The sequence below is a fragment of the Melanotaenia boesemani genome, chromosome 20 (assembly GCF_017639745.1).
Source record: "Melanotaenia boesemani isolate fMelBoe1 chromosome 20, fMelBoe1.pri, whole genome shotgun sequence".
Classification (NCBI taxonomy): Eukaryota; Metazoa; Chordata; class Actinopteri; order Atheriniformes; family Melanotaeniidae; genus Melanotaenia; species Melanotaenia boesemani.
In genome coordinates this window covers 21,972,205-21,985,895 of record NC_055701.1, presented here as the reverse complement: position 1 = coordinate 21,985,895, position 13,691 = coordinate 21,972,205, and the positions used below count along the sequence as shown (strand labels likewise).

General features: G+C 37.7%; 1 protein-coding gene across 1 annotated transcript in view; it reads right to left on the bottom strand.

The window, feature by feature from the left end:
* The window catches only part of slc8a3 (solute carrier family 8 member 3), a 112,469-nt gene that overhangs the window by 31,425 nt on the left and 67,353 nt on the right, over positions 1 to 13,691 (bottom strand). Inside the window, exon 3 of the mRNA XM_041972806.1 lies at positions 7,686 to 7,792. Coding sequence (XP_041828740.1) covers positions 7,686 to 7,792 — 107 coding nt within the window. The remainder of the gene's footprint in view (positions 1 to 7,685; positions 7,793 to 13,691) is intronic.

The following is a 13,691-nucleotide window of genomic DNA, read 5'->3' as shown; positions in this document are numbered from 1 at the left end:
TAAATCAAAGATGAGAACTGTTTACCCCCCCACTCTATCAAAGCATCACCCCACACTAGTTCGAACGTCACACTGCAGGAATTTTGGGCCAATTCACCTCTCAAATGCAATTCTAGACCTCAGTTGGTAATGATGCTTGGCTCAGAGTATCTGGCAAGTATCTGCCATCTGGCAGGGGTTCACAGATTCAGTCTTACGCCAAACTCATTGGGCTGCCCTGATAATATCAAACAGGTTGTATTTTGATTGGAATTAAAAGCTGGATACTTACAGCATCTGAGGGTAGCAATGATTAACATTCTGGTCCTTAAGGCTAACATTAGCCTGCAGCTGTTGATCAGTATATAAAGCAATAGACAGTATGCCAACCCCAATTCTTTCTGAAGAACAGACAAGACTCTCCTGTTTTCCTGTGATATAGTGATCTTGCTGATCCAGCTACAAGAACTGCACTTGCAGGTGCTTTGTGTCTGACATGCTGCTGTCGTGAGTTGATGTGCCGCGAAGGTCGGAATGAAACCGCGGCAAAGCTGGAACGCGGTACACACGGACCCAGTAAAAACCATTATAGTGTGCTATCCAGTGACATCTAAAACAACCCATTATAGCTTCATCCGTCCTGAGTTCGGAACTTTGTGTGCAGCATCCCTTCACGGTACAACTAACATAAATAACATAATTTGATTGCAACGAATGAAAGTGTGAAGTAAGACTGTAAGACGGACCCAAGCTCAAACAGCAGCATGTGAAGTGCCCCTACATGCCACATGCCCATGTTCACTCTGGGCAAGATGGCTGATGAGTGGCATGTTTCCAAAAGCCAAGCATGATTTGAATGGAAAGTGGCAGGGTGGAAGATGGATTTCCTCAAGGAGAGATGGATATTAATCCAACAGACACACATGCACAAACACTGTGTGTAGACACACAAACACAGACAGGCACTCTAAAGCACAGGATACTCACTTATGGGTTGTTTCTTACACACACAAGAAAACAACACACAAGCCGCCCCAACACACCACCGTACATGAATGATGACGCTGCCAAGCACTGCTTTGTAGCACACTTTTTGCAGTGTCATTTGAAGGTCTGCCCAGCACTTTCCACCCCTTCCTCCCATCTACTAGGCTTATTTTTTTCTAAAACTTTACACCAGCCTCTTCTGTCCTTTCCTTCATCTTTTTCCTTAATCTTTGCGTTCTTGTCGCTTTGGTCAAGTACAAGTACTTCAGACATTTCTGTGACAATTTTCTGCCTCAGGATAATCAAAAAGAAAAAAAGAAAAACTCTAAAGTCAATGCTTTGTTTAATACATGAGTTCAGTTTTAAAATCTATAAAAACTGAATACATGAAAGATAGTAAGTGAATTTAGTTGAGATCAAAATACATTATTTTTTAACTTCTGAGTAACATTCTGTTGCCTCCTGTTTGGGTTTCAGCAAAATATTACTAAGCTAGGGTTAAAAAAGATTATGCTATAATAGATTATTTTTACAACACAGCTATTACTCTCTTTTGGACTCCATTATGATGGTTGCTTTGGTTTCGTAAACCTAACCAACAAAATTTGATCATTTCCAGGTTGGGTTAAGTTTAAGCCTGCACTTCATTAAAGATAGAAATCAAAACTACCTGCTTAGGAAGAGGACAACATCATGATCTTCATGGATGCCATCATTACAATTTACATACAGCTACTCTCACAACCACTCCAGTGGGAAGTATCTGAGGGGAGAGCAGTCTCCAGCTTTGATTTCTTTAACCCTTTATTCGACAAAGAACCAAAGTTTGATCGCTTAATAGGACATACAAAATGCCTCCTCATGCTACATGAAATCATAGAACCATCTGGAGTTATTTCCACAATCATCAAAGATCATCAGGCTACATCAGATACAGATACAGATACTTTGTTGAGTTTGGCTTTCAGCATAAAAATATGAAGAAACTTTTATTACCAAGCACTTACTACTATAAGACTTTTATTATTTTAGAAAAAACTAACCAAGTTTTAAAATCTTGTATTATCCTTCAATATCACAATAACTCTCCTCACTATGGCTGAAATTTAGAAATTTCTGTGAGTGCCTGATAAAGAGTTAAATTTGTAATATAGCCAGTTTGTTAAACAAAATTATCTGGAAAATACAAACCAAGCATTTTCCAAAACTACTTCCCAAATGACTGTATGAACCATCTGTCTGTCATGTACAAATTTGGACCAATTACATCAATAAAGTGCTACCAGCAAAGCCATATGGTAGATCAAATTTTTGCTGATGCCAGTATGAATAAGAGCAAAAGCGCCTTGTACTTGGAGAGAAGATTTCAGTGTTGATCTGCTTTTTAACAGAACAGTCCTGTAGCCAGAAAGTTAGCGCGGAGCATCCAAGAACAAATCTCTCATGAGAACATCACAGTAACATGACTGGTCAGAAACAAACAGACTAAACAATTAAGAAATAAAGGAAAATATTATTATATCACCACAGCTACAATTAAACTGCTGTCCTGGTGTAAGGGTAAATAAACAGTGTAATTCAATACAAAATGATCTTATTGGTTAAACTATGAAATATCAGAGGGCAGAGTTGGATACAGTGACTGACTGAAGGACACTTACGCTGGATAATTGCTTACACAATGACATGTACTCTTGTGCAGAGATGATCGCTCAATGTGTCACACTTTACATGTACAGACTGATTGGTCTGCTGTCTTGTTTTAAAACTGATTAGTATTTATGAGGTCCTGTTGTACTTTCTGTGTCACGCTGCAGGCTCACTCTGACACAAAGCAAGGACACGGGCATGCTTTGTTGGCACTACAGAGGCAAGGTTTACTTTCTGTATTTGGTCAGTTAAAGGCTGCTGGATTCAAAGCAATTATTTTTATTTCTTTGCACGGCAAATTAAAGGAAATAAAAAGGAGTCTTCTTTTTAAATTCTAATCCGCATCAAGTCCCATGTCAAATACCTGTGTAAGGGTCATAGGTATTAGACAGCAATGTAAACATAACACTCAGGTGGATGCCATTATAGTCTATCAAATTAGTATCCATCAGAGTTTGAAGGCCCAGTGAACACCTCAGACTAATTATTGTGGTTTCTTTTAGCCCTTTCTGAGCAGTTTTATCACTTTTTGCAGAGCCCACAGCTGTCCTGCATGGGTAGGTTGTTACTTTAGGGGTCACTGTCATATGTAGAAGATGTATCTTGGTCTGCAAAATTGTTTAGGTAGGTGGCAAGTATCAAAGAAACATCCATATGAATGCTAGGATGAAGGTTTTGCCAGCAGACCATTGCATTTTAACAAGATGAACAATGTTTTTCCTCCTACCTGTCAGTGGTTTTAATGTGATCTTTAATCAGATAGGTGTAAACCATGTTTATCTCCCACAGAGGTTTGCTAAATGATTGATTCTTTCCATAGACATGCAGGATTGGCTGATTTATGTCTAAATTCTCACTAAGAGAGAGTGTGAGTCTGATTCAATATTTGTCTCACTGTGTTGGTTCTGTGATGGACCAGGAACAGCTCCAGCCCCCTCTAGACCATGTATTTGAATAATCTGTTGTCTTGAGATAACAAGATAAATTATCCAGTTATCCTGAAAAAAGAGTATTAAAAAATCATGTGAGCATGGCACAGAATTTTTAATAATAATAATAAAAAAGTGGTTCCTCCGACTTGCCCTCATGCTCCTGACACAATTAACAATAATCAACTGTGCTGAAATAAAAGCAACTAGTCAGACCTGCTTTTCAGTCTAAACCGACCCCCCCCTTCCCCTTGTTGAGCTAGTTGCTGGTGCATGTGTCCTGCAGAGAAAGAAATGGGCAGTTTCCCAGACCTGATGTCCATGATTGAGTTTCACTGAAGAAGCGATTACAGCGTGCCTCTTAGACCTGCCTGGTCATAAGTTACAACAACAACCAGAAAGATGAAAAAAATCTAATTAAATTCTGTCTTAAAATGACAAATAATGCTGTGCTTGCTTTGCATTTTATAATTTTTGGCATTGAGTAAGTTCTCTGTGTATAATAAACTGCACCACTGTTTGTTGGGAAAACCAGAATAATCCTTCTGAGCAATCTGAGAAAACACAAACAAAGCACACAGACAACTCCTTTTCATACCTAAACCGAGTGTGCTGGCCTGAGTAATCAAACACAACTAATGAAGAGTCAGGTGCAACTCAAAGTATTTTTCTCTCATTAAAACCAGTGTATAGTGGTTCTTGGCTGGTTGACGAGAGGGAAACTGCCACTACACAAGTCACACAAATCCCCCCCCTCAGCACAACAGTCACCCACACAAAATCCTGAACTGTCCACGTGGAACTGTGAAGCGACTCCCTCTGACTCTGCTGTGTTGTGGTGCAGCAGTAGAAGTGCAGTGGCTCCAATGGCCACCGCACTGGAGGTGCTAATGGTATTGACCACTTCAATAGAAGTTAGAGAAGGGCATTGCTGGAGCTGGCAGTAAACAACTCCAGACTGACAGGTCGCGGTGACTGTTGGCTTGATTGCTTTCATTACTCACACACTGTCCAAAGTCAGACTGCCAGCTTGGGACTCACTCACATCCACCAGAATCTTTTCTCAGCCTCCCAGCACATGAAGAAAGCTAGAAAAGTTGCAACAACTGACGCAACTGTTAGTAAGAAATCACAGACAGATCAGAGCCTTAAAATGAGATCAAACAATTCTTTTTTCGCTGCTGGTTTTATTGTCTGTACGGAGAAACGATAGATAAATAAACAAGAGTTAAGTTTGTTGTTGAGTTTTGTTGTTGCAAAGGCTGTGTGGAAAATGGAGCAAGGATGTTACACATAAAGAAAAGTCTAATGAAACAAAGACTCTCATAGAATATTCATCCATTCTGCTTCTGTGCTTTGGCTTTAATAAGAAGAAAACAAACCCAATCAGCCCCAGATCTGTGGTTATAAACAACAATACAATCATTGGAATATAAAGGAAATTATCCTTCATGTCATTGTGATAAAGTAGCTCCTACTACAGTAACAATACTGTATAAGTAATCCTAAAGTACTGGTCTGTGTTTTTCCTAATATGGAATCAAAGTGGTTTAATTAGTGCAGGCACATTTATAAAATATAATCCTACATGTGAAATAATACAGAAAAGCTTTTTCATTACCTCCTCATCATATATAGATAAAACATTTATTACCTTGATCAAACATTCATTACCTCTTGTATTTAAAAAAAAAAAAGATTCTCTCCTTGTCTGTACTCTAATTAGTTGCACAGTGGTGTTTTTCGCTCTCTAATGTTAGAAAAGTTAACTTTTAATCAGCTATTATAACAAACATAGGTCAGAAATCAGAAGGTAATGAAAGGAAGTGAAACATATTTTATTTATTCTCTGAGGAAAACTTTAATAAATAAATTACATAAATGAATATTTAAATTGAAATAACTAAATGCATAAATAACCCAACTTTTCTTATTAAACTATGTAACAATATAATTTAAACATATATTTTAATTGAAAGTTTTTTTTTTAACTTACAGATGCAAAACAAAACCTTATAGAGTTCCAAAAACTTTGGCTCCTCCTCCTATTCACAATGTTGAGATCTGCCTGGGAGGCTCTCATGGTGCATTAGATGTACCTCGGAAATTGGATGTTAGAAATCAACATTATGCTATTTTCCTAAATACAAAGTGGGGAAAACAGCATGATCACCTTCAGGTTTGTTTTGTTGCTTTACAGTTAATAACAAATACTCATCATCAGCTGTTCAGTTCACCTAAACAAGAAATGCAAATAAATTATTCGTTAGTTTGAGAATAGCAAAAAAAAAGTAGTTACTCTTATTGATACAGATACCAACAGAATATGTAGAAAGCAATAAAAAATATACCTAATACCTATACAAAACATGTCTATGACTATGCAGCTCAGATATACAACGTACCACTTTGTAAAACCAAATGGGATGTGATTCACTGTGTATTCTGCCCTCGTGGTAACCAAAGAAGAAGAAGCAACAAAATGCAAATTAACTGACAGAAAATAGATGAGTTAAAATGAGTGAAAAGCAAAGTAATTTACAGCAATGGTGGACACTCGCAGGCAGCAAACATTACGTCTGCATTACGTCTCTTCTTACACTGAAGTTCTTATTGTCTTTACATTAAAGAACTGAAACTTTATGCAGCTCTTGCAACCTTTACTGTGAAATGCTGAGTAAAAAACTTGTTAAAGTTCTAGATGCAGCTTATGCTGTAGTGATAACTTTTTGCAGCTGAATCTAAGACGCTTGCTCATTGGGTAAAAGCACATGATGCACTGCTGAGCCGCTTCTGTTTATTCAGCAATAATTAACTACATAAATACATATTTATGAATTATCATAATGAATAAGGTGTCTAAATAACTGGATAATGAATTTAAGCCTCTTGAGCTTTAACAACAACACAACACAAAGGGGTTCACATTATTTCCCTCACAGATTTTGACCGTTTAGACTGAACCTGGACACTGATTTGTATCTTCCTCAGCTCCAGTTGCCATTGTCTTCATTAGTCTTTACAACTTTTCAGCCTGTGACAATCCTAATTTAAGTTTGATGCAGTGAATTCTACAGTCCACCGCAACAAAAGTACAGACAAGACAACTTTCACCTTAGATTTATGTTTAATTTGTTTTGTATGTCTAATGAGACATTACATAGTAAGATGGTATATGTGCTATACCATCTTACTATGTTGTCATGTTTGTTCTGTAATTACAAATTAAAAGTGTTGCAATTGATCATTTTATTAAGGGAGCTTGTATAGCAAATTATATTCTACATACATTCTCAAGTAATGTTTCAAAGATTTTTATAGACTGTTTACCTATTTGACAGTCCTCTCATAGGCTGCACAGTGTATCAAAAATGCATCCTTATCACAACATCATCACTAAAAAACCACATCCATCAGGAATTTTTTACTTCAAATGGGATAAGCAGAGGTGCAGAGTTATCCACTTATAAGAAATTCTGCTTTTTGCTTATTCTAAACTAAATATTATGTAGCCTCCACGAATACACCTGAGATTAGCACCATATATTCTTCACTATTTGTTTATTTATCACAAATTATATTTATCACAGTATTAGACAAAAATGTCACATGTTTTCTTCATATCCTGCAGCCTTTTGGTAAAACTGTAAAATGCCTAAAAATTTAGGGATGTACTAATTAAGCAATAGTGGCTTCTTAAATCTTAAAAAGCATCAATTTTTTATACCAGACATCAGAAATTGGTTCTGCAAATAAAGAAAACAAACATGATAAAAATTATCTTGATTATGACTCCCTTTACTGTGCATGTAATGACGCATGCCAGAAGTACAGAAGCATAACCTTAATATTGGCAGCAGCACACAAGGAAAATCAGGTTTATAAAGTCAAACTTTAATGCAAAGTATCAGCTTCAAATAACCTTGCAAATACTGTATGTTGTCTAGTGCATTTTTGGACAACATTGAGGGTGGCGTAGATGCAGAAGGATGAAAGTTTAGTTAAAGATGGAAGAATCGAGACAAAGTGCCCAGAGGGGGAAAATGAAAGCTACAAACAGCAGGATACAAGATATTGACAAAGTGTGAGAATAAGAGTCGGACAGAAAGAAAGCTGGAAGAAAAGGGTTCAGTACCGCACCTTTCTGCAGACTCATGTCTACCATGCGAGGCTCAGCCAGCTCCAGGAAGAAGTTCTTGTTTTTCTCATACTCCTCATCGTCAATAATTTTCACATGAATAAATTTGCTGCAAAAGGGGGGAATAAGAGGGGGAGGGGGTGAAAGGAAAGGGACAGAGAAAGTGGGAGAGAGAAGAAGAGAAAGGTTAATTTGCGATGGAGGGACACAGGAAGTGCACTGTAAGTAGGATTAATAATCAGCATGAAAGAAAGGTTAGGAGGTGAAAGGTCAGCTTGCAGTGGACCGGCCTGTGTGTGACACATACATGTTCCAGTAAAATCTTTGGCTAACACCTTCATCATGTCATCAAACACAACTGAAACTGAGGGGGGAAAAAAAAGGACTTTTTAGCAGGGGGATGAGAACACGATGAACTGAAAACAGCAGCATGTAAAATGTGTAAGCAGACATCTCACAACGGCAGAAAGGTGATTGATGAATGAACAAATGGAAAAAAAAGTGTCTCTTAATAGATTTTTATGGCAGTATTTTTCAGTCAAAGCTTGGTAGGCTGGACGCTACATGGACTCTCCCCTCAAATCCTCAGACATGGATGAAGCAGATAAGACAGAAGCAGTTTGTTGCTGTAGTTTAAAGAAAACACCCTTTTAATGAAGTCAAATGTCTGAAGGGGTGAGACTCTTTCTTTAGAAAAGTGCTCTGTGTAACATCATCACACAGAAACAGCTCAATATGGCACCTCAGCCCCAGCGGCGTTCTCACCACTGATCACCCTAATTGATCTTTATAAAGAGTTATTGACGAGCACAGGCAGTTAAGTGGTCAGTATGTACCCAGATGTCTCCATGCCTCACCACATCACAGCAGGGGCTCCTAGTGGAATAGCTTTGTAGAATTCAATCGGACTCATGCAAACCTTACATCACACTCCGTCTGATGCTGGAGAATGAAATCAAACCCACAGCAAACAAGACGAGCCGTGACATTCGCTGGAACTGCTCTCTTAGGCCTCAGAAAGCATGCCCCGTGAGCGGAAGACAAGCCAACAATAGTCGACAGCGGCGCAACAAGCCCTGAAATAGCGATGACATACTTTATTATGTGCCTGACGTCTCATGGGAAGATGCTTTTCCTCTTTTTCTGGGCAAAAATACCATTTTTATGCATTTTATTTGGAGAAGAGCATTTGGAAAGCAGGGATCCAGCTAATAAGATGAGTGGACTGGCAGTATTCATTATAGATAGCTGCTCATGTATCATGCATCGAGTCAAAAAGCAGCCTAACTTCCAAGACCATGACATACACTGCGCCTCTTGTCAAAGTACTGACACACACTTCACACCACAAACACTCTTGTACACCAACAGAAATACATGCTCCACAGATCCCATATATAGAAAACAATGAATTTGAGAAGCTCTTGACAGATTAGAGTATATATTTTATTCCTTATTTTCCCACTAAATCCCATTCTCTTACCGGTGTGTTTGTGGTTCTGGATGCAAGTCGCCAAAGGGGGAACTGTACACTTTAAGAGCCTGTTAGCACACTACACACAGCAGAACAATCCATTTTTCTTTCTCTCTCTCTTTCCATCTCACCAGCAGGGCTTTCCCTCTCACCAGGCGAGACGTCGGCAGTGCCGTTTCTGCTGCCTTGAGCAGCACTTCCGTTCTCATCAAGACTGAGAAGCAGCAGCACTGGAGTCTAATAGAAAAGTGAGACTTTTTTTAAACACACACTGCCTGGATGTTGGGGGGAATGGTGGTCCTGCCTGACATAGAGAAACTACAGCTGCAGTTTCACGATTAATCTATGGCCATTCACACACTGAAGAACACAAAGCAGCTTACATATTTAATAAGGAAAGGGGTTGTGGGCTGAAAATGAGCTGCCGGGACTCCATCCATCAATATTTCTATGCAAAAAATTTCAAGAATGCTCTCTGGCCCCAGATTTGCCACGAAATCATTGTCCAGCACATCTACTGTATAAAGCATAAAGCAGCACCACAAGAGAAATTATGTCTGTTACCAGCTTCTGAGAGGAAATTCAGGTTTTTCTGGCTGATAATAGTCCGCTATGCTCTCCACCTGTTCGCTTTGTAAGTCTACTGTTTGGTGCTCAACAGAGATACACAACAATAAAGTTGTGAGCCATAAAACGAAAGCAACCAGCCATAAGGTGCTAAAAAGCTCGGTCAGGCTGAAACCAGCAAGTCCAATGAGAACTCTATGTTGTTATCTTCTCCTATACTTCCAGATGTGATCCACTGCAAATATCAATATATTTTAAACAGCTTTAACCCTTAACACCTGAATTAATTTACAAATATATAAAAACAAAATTAATAGTTAAAAAAGGAAAAAATACAAATAAAAAGAACAATTAAATATTACATAAAATAATAACAATTTATAAAAACAGATAAATAAATAATACAAAATAAATACATAAATAAGAGTGAGTGAAAGCAAAGAAAAATCAAATAAATTAGTTTGACAGAAAGAAATAAAATCAATTAAGGCGTCAGTGGGTTAAAAAAGGACCTTATGATTTGGACAACAGAGGGCAGACCCAACTTAAGCTCAGAATGATACTTTACAAAAGTTTGTTATAGAAGTGAATATAATAATGGCAATAAAAATATTTCTAATGCCTGGAAAACATTTAAACATAATTATTATTAAACTCTGCTTTTAAATAAGTTGAGACATTGTGTAAAACTGTGACAATAAAAAATAGCATGCGATGATGATCATTAAAGCCATAAACTTAATTTATCTGACAACAGCAGAAAAACAGAAACTGAAACATTTCCTGTCTGAAGCATATATAAAACTCATAATACTTGCAAAATTAGGGATAAAAAATCTTTCAAAGTTTCCCGATGCTTACAAAGTGTTTAGAAACAAAGGAGGAGGTTTATGAAAAGAGGAGGGTGATGCAACATAGTTGTAAACATGCCTCTTCTCAGGAGATAAAAGTGTAGACTCCAGAAACAGGCAGGTGGTATCAGCAAGAAAGAAATCACAAAGATGAAATAAAGTTAGGTAGGAAATATTCAAACCTAAAGCAGCTGCAGAGGTGAAGCAGGTAAAAACCAACTGAAGTCCAATAAAAGGTATGATCTCAGGGAAAACTGTCTTTGAAAATAAGCTTGTTAAACTGAAAACTTGGCAAAGGGCATAGATAAAGACAGGATTTAGTGAACACAAGGGCTGAACAAGGAGGTGGGGACAATTAGGACAAACACAAAGGAAGTAGCTGGACAAACACAGGAAGTAAAACACAAGAAAAGTCAACTTAAAAAAAGGGCATCTTTAAATTGTCTCAAGGAGTGAGTGTGAGTGGTTGCTTTTCTGTCAGTGTTGTCCTTTCCAGGGTGTATCCTGCCTCTCATCTATTACACGAATAAGCAGGTACAGAAAATGGATTAATATACAGCTTCCAAGTAAATAAAAGGTTTGGAAATGATGGCATACCTTTGTGTGATATTTATTTACATCACTCAACCAGTTCACCATCATTTTACACTGAAATAATAAACTTTTTCATGACAGTGTAAAGTTTGATTTTGTTGTACATTTGAGTGCATGTACAGGGATGTTTAGATGGACGATAAAGAAAAACGTTTTCCACCACATCCTGATGCCAACTCACAAAAGAACAAGTTATAAGCTGAATACAGTCTTGTACACTTTGCCAGATTCCCACTAGTCAGTATTTACTCTTATATAGATACTGCACACGTAATCCAAGCACTATCATTAAGACAACTCATAAACCACCTAAATATATACATGCAAACATGCTCAGCACAGGTGGAGTGGTGCATGGAGAGCATTAAGCAACATTTGTATTTGTCCACGATGATTATCAGTCATTCCTCTTTCAAAACATCTGACTGTTGAAGCTGCAAATAGCTCCTCCAAACAAAGGGCAGTGTATTTTTGCATGAGTGTGTATGTGTGTAGAGATAAGGATACAATCAAACACCTGCTGTCCACACACAATAACAAACCAGTGTTTACAAGGACTGGCCTGCTGCTGGCGTAGTGGTTGGTGGTGCAATATGAACAGTTTCAGTGTGGCGTGTTGACAGAAAAGACATGGGGTGTGACAAGGGGCAGCAAATGGCATACTCAAATATATATTGCACTTACACACACACACACACACACACTCAAATGCCTTTTCTCAGGTCTCCATTGCACTAGTTACATTTTTACTGTTATTTTTTTCATGCCTGAACTAACAGCAACTTAAGGTATTTTCCTCTTCATGCAGGCGTTAGACATGAAAAATATGTGTGTGGTGTGTCTGGTAATGCAAGCACACTGCTGCAGAAATGTAAGAGTTGTGTATTTTGACATGCTACATTTCTGGCTGTCTTGGTGCCATATAATGAATAATAGGAGCCTTCTGAATGGTAAACCCTAAGTATGTCATGCCTCAATAGAAAAAGTGTAATAGGGATGCTTATCCACATCTCCAAATCTAGTAGTGTCATAAGACATGAGATGGATATTGTTTTCTGTGGAACATCGTCGGTCATGTGACACATTGGGAATCACAACACAAATAGGGAAATATATATAAGCTAAGATGATGCAATAATGATGTATGTTTTTGTAATTTAAACTGTTATTGTCTGTTTTTTGCTCCTACCCATAATCCTTTGTGCAGCTTGACAAGCTGTTAGATGTATTTAATGGAAATTATGTGTGTTGGATCAGGGTAATATCTTAAAACTGCAGAGTAGTGGTCTTCAAGGCCTGAAGTTAAAGGAATTTAGTTAGGAAGACATTTTTGATTTACATTTAAAAATATGAATAAAAAAAAGTTCAGGCTGTAAAGATTGAGAATAACTTCAACAGAAAAGTTTTAATACTCGCTTGTTGTTTTTTGTTTTTGCCTTGAATCGATTCAACTTTGTAAATTGTGTTAGACCCAGTAAGGTTAAAATGACGTGACTCACCAGCTGTTTCTAGTATGTCTTGAAAACAAACTCCCAACTTTTTCCAGACATGTGATTATATCCCAGGTTTTTCCTGAAAAGACCTCTCCTCATTTTCCTGTTTTGGGTGTCCCCCTCAGTTGTTTTTTTCTTTTGTTGTTAGAGTTCCAGCTTCTGGTTAGGAAAAAACTTCAATTATTCAATACTCTTACATGAAAAGTATTTGGCAAAGAAATAGTCTTTAGTTCAGGTTTGTTATGTTATGAAAAAGATGGAATTAGGATGAAGGGCTAAGAAGCATCTGGCATTATTATTTGATGTGCTTGGATATCTTCCTAAGTTTGCATTTGTAACCCCAGCACAGAGATGCCACTGCTCTTTTTCCACAACTTCCCTCAGTTCTGCTGACACATCACACTGATCAAAAAACTTCCACTGAGTTTAATGAAGAGCTCCCCGCTGTAACTTGGCACAAACTTGCTAGGCTGCTCCAACTGTACTGTAAGTCTAACCAAATTATTTCCTGCCTGTAGTTCTGTATGTTGCATTGCTTTCAAGTTGCTAAGTGGAGAAAGCTCATAAGTCCCATTATGTTTTCCTTTTGTTTGTGTCTCAGAGAAAAATATCTGCTTTTCTATTCCTCACATGGAAAGTGCATTTGCTTTGAATAGTGAAATAAATATGAGCCAATAAAACTCCAATTTAAAATTCAGCACAATAAGCTCACATAAGGATGAAACTACTCGCTTCTGTAGCGTGAAAAATCCCTCCTTTGTGCTGTGAAGAAAAGGATGCAGTATAGAACAAGAATCCAAGAAAATCTTACTTGTTGGAAATTGGAGTGGAGTAAAAAAAAAAGAAAAAAAAAAGAAGTATGCCAGCATTCTTAGCAGTGCTCTCCTTTGTTACTAAATTAAACCAGCCTGTCAAAATTAATGTGATGCTGATGTATTGGTGCTAACGTGCTGAAAGTGGCACGTTTAAGTCAAGTATTAGTGTGGGAAGTGCCACTGAGTAATGACAGAAGATTAAAGAGTTCACACC